At 40.9% G+C, this 3,285-nt stretch overlaps 1 protein-coding gene across 4 annotated transcripts in view; it reads right to left on the reverse strand.

The window, feature by feature from the left end:
- Positions 1-1,006: 1,006 nt before the first annotated feature.
- Positions 1,007-3,285, reverse strand: part of gria4b (glutamate receptor, ionotropic, AMPA 4b) — a 157,348-nt gene continuing 155,069 nt past the window's right edge. For 2 of the 4 annotated variants that reach the window (XM_005725376.2, XM_005725375.2), the window contains exon 16: positions 1,007-2,871. In XM_005725376.2, coding sequence (XP_005725433.1) covers positions 2,707-2,871 — 165 coding nt within the window. In that variant the 3' untranslated portion in view covers positions 1,007-2,706. The remainder of the gene's footprint in view (positions 2,872-3,285) is intronic. The other 2 variants (XR_001290280.1, XR_001290279.1) reach the window with 1 other exon arrangement.

Here is a 3,285-nt window from a genome sequence, read left to right on the forward strand (position 1 = left end):
ATATATTTAGCTCAAAGCACTTGAGAGACAGACACATTTACATTCCAGGTCTCCTAAAAACTTAGTTTCAAAATACATGAAAAGCTGAAACGTGGTGTGGTCATTAAAATGCATTCAGGATTTGCAGACTGATGATGATTCATCTCAGAAAACCCTCTTCGACATAAGCTGCCTTTATAGGTTAAAAGTATCTGTGCAATTTTTGGCCCTGTATTTACTTTGTATTGGGTCGACACCAAAATTTGCACTACCGCACACCACTGTAACAACTGAGAGCACAAAAAAGCAAATATATTCCCCAATATTCTAACGTTTCCTTAAACGTTTCCTTAAAGGACCGTGACCTTGCGGCGTAAGGCATCAGCAAGAAACCCAATAATGTCTTTATCCAAAGCAGCTGTAACCTCCTGAGACCCTGTGTCCTCGCATAGCGGACATTTCTCTGCCTTATAATTCGATCTGATCGATAAAGCTGTTTGAACCATTTTTGTTAGCTCTATAAAACCCAAGTAAGGACAAACTTGAAAAAACCTAGCTTCTGTTTAAAGATGAAGGTTTGTTTTTGAGCGCTCCCTTCCATCCTCTTCTGTCACACCAACCTTTGCATGTCGTCCTTCACCATATCCACGAATGGTCTTCCTCTTTTCCTCCCGCTTGGCATCTCCATCTTTATCCTCCTTTCTTTGATATTTCCACTCCTCGGCTTGGATCTCTAACTTATCAGGACCAACTGAGGTCAGACATCAAGGAGAAATTAAATGGGTGTCCCAGACAGATTCCAAACAGATTAAAAATGCTGGACCAGAAGCCAATAAAATGGCACCACTGTGAAATTTAGAAAAAGTCTAACTTGTTAAAACCTGCATGAACCGCCCAATACCCAGACATGGTCAGTAAATGGTTTTTAAAACACAGGGGAACAACATCTGGTCAACACAAACATCTGATTCCACAGTTAAAGGTGCATGGATCTGAGAAAAAACACAAATCACATCACACTTTGTAATTTCTTTTTCTTTGTTTTTTTTTTACTTAAAAAAGATCAAAATAAAGATGTACAGCTGGAACCAAAATAAGACGCCGTACTACACTTCAGCTCTAAAGACAGATGGCAGAACAAGAAGGCATGGCAGCCTGGACTGCGTCAGCTGGTTTGTCCGCTCCACACAGGGCTACAGCAGATGAGCGAACCAGGAATCGGCGAAAACCAGCCCAGCCTTCGCTGATGGGGAACTGGCTGGTGCTGCTGAAGATGTGGCGTCTTTCATATCCGATCGCAGATTGTCCACTTCCGGGAGAGACCAGGACACTTTGAGACCGAAGCAAATACATTTCTGCTACAGGGTGTCCAGCCTCCCCCGGAGGATCCACAGTGATTCAAATAAGGAAGGGCTCTAATCACTGCTCGACATACAAACGGCGGCTTCGTAAGCTGGGGTTTGACGTCTTACTGGCGATAAACACTTCAAATAACATACAGCGAGAGTAATGGCATCGTCCGATTTTTGTCACGTCTCCGCAAACATAATGGTCTAGAAAGGACTACCCAGATAGCACTTGACTGTCGACATTTAAAACCGGGAGACAGACGTTTAATTCTTTTACGTTTCTGAGTACAAAAAATAGACCAAAGAATGAAAAAAATAGTTATATTCTGAGTGCAGAGGCTTGATTTATGAAGCTCTACTCATGAGCGACTCTCTGGGTCTATGCCTGCACAGTGAGGGTTGTGGTTTAAGGATTGGGGGTGGCACTAGTTAACATTCATCATTGAATATATTTATTAATTTCCAACAGGTATCAGAATATTTGGGCAGTCGATACCCCTTCACATTAAAAGTTTGAATAGTCCTATATAATGAAGTTAAGTATTCAACACATTTTGCCTTCCATACGTCTCATTTTTCACTTTTTCATCTTTTTTTCATTATTGCGATGAATTAAATCTTTTTAAAGATGATTTACCAAAAAAAAGTTCTGTTCACTACAATATCTGCTATATACATCTGTTTAAAAAGCAAGCACAGTCATCCCTATGTACAGCTAAAGATTTCATTGTGTTGTTGTTCACGGAATATACATATTTATTATTTTCACAGTTTTCTATGTTTGCTCTTATATTCAGTATCAACAGACTTCATTTGTTCTTATGAATACAAATGTTTTTCAGCGCACTGAGCTGTCAACCCTCCCGTGTTGATATCCGGTGATGTCTCTTGAACGCTGCTCGTGTCTATGTAGCAAATACGGTTCAGAAACAATCTTGATTGTGGTTCAGTTTTGTTTTCTTCTCTTTTTTTGACGATTCACAGCAATCCAAAAAAGTTCTGAGTTTCAAGTTTACAGTTTTCTGGTCTTCCTCTTCATCACGTATCATGATATTTTTCATTTCCTCTCTTCTTCCTCTTCTGTCACTGGAGCTGTAAAACACAGTGGATTTTCCACAAGCGTACGCTTCCCAGTTTAAAAGAAAAAAAAAAGAGACAGTTCTGCCTCAAGTTTCCACAGATTTCGGAGAGAAGTCATCGAGCCACTAGCCTCTAACCAGCGGGGGTTTGTTGTCGGTCCAGTCACGCCCACTGGAGGAGACTCGTCAGCTGTGTGAATGCGTTGTGGTTACTTTGTGTTTGTGGGCGGTGTGATTGTTGGTCTTTATTGGTTGGTGGTGGTGTTATTGGAATAAGGCACTTGAGAGGTTTTTGGTTTTCACGGGAGCTCAGAGGAGACCAGGGCGAGGCCGGAGCTCTGGCGGATGGGAGGCCCGGCGTGGACCGCCTTGGGACAGTCAGGCGTCAGCACCCGTCCGTTCTCCCCAACGCTGCCGGTGATGGACAGACGGGCCTTGTTCCTCATAGCTTCTGTAAATGTTAGCTGGGGAGACAAGAGATGAAGAGAGAGGTTTGGGTGTGGAGCAGGTGGAGATGAGAAAAAAATGGAGCATTGCAAATTGGAGTTTTAGGCTGTTGGAGTTTTAAATAAAACCTGAAATTGCTTATTATCATCGTACCTTCTTAGAGGTAGTCTAGAAACCATTCACTTCCCTCAAAAAGTTTTGATTAAGTCTTTAAAATGAAAAGAAAAACATCTTGTATATACTGCTTATTGCAGAATATACAGTATAATAAACACACAAGTTTTTCATGCAGTCAGAATAAATTTTTTTTTAAATTTTTTTTGCCAAACTTATCGAGTGAGCTTTGTATGGAAGCCCGTTTTTGCCACTAAATAAAAACAAAAAAGCTAGTATCCATAACTCAAAATTTCGAGTTACTTTTCTCAAAATTT

The sequence above is a fragment of the Pundamilia nyererei genome, unplaced genomic scaffold, assembly GCF_000239375.1.
Source record: "Pundamilia nyererei isolate P.nyererei 1_Seehausen unplaced genomic scaffold, PunNye1.0 scaffold00015, whole genome shotgun sequence".
In the NCBI taxonomy this organism is placed as follows: domain Eukaryota; kingdom Metazoa; phylum Chordata; class Actinopteri; order Cichliformes; family Cichlidae; genus Pundamilia; species Pundamilia nyererei.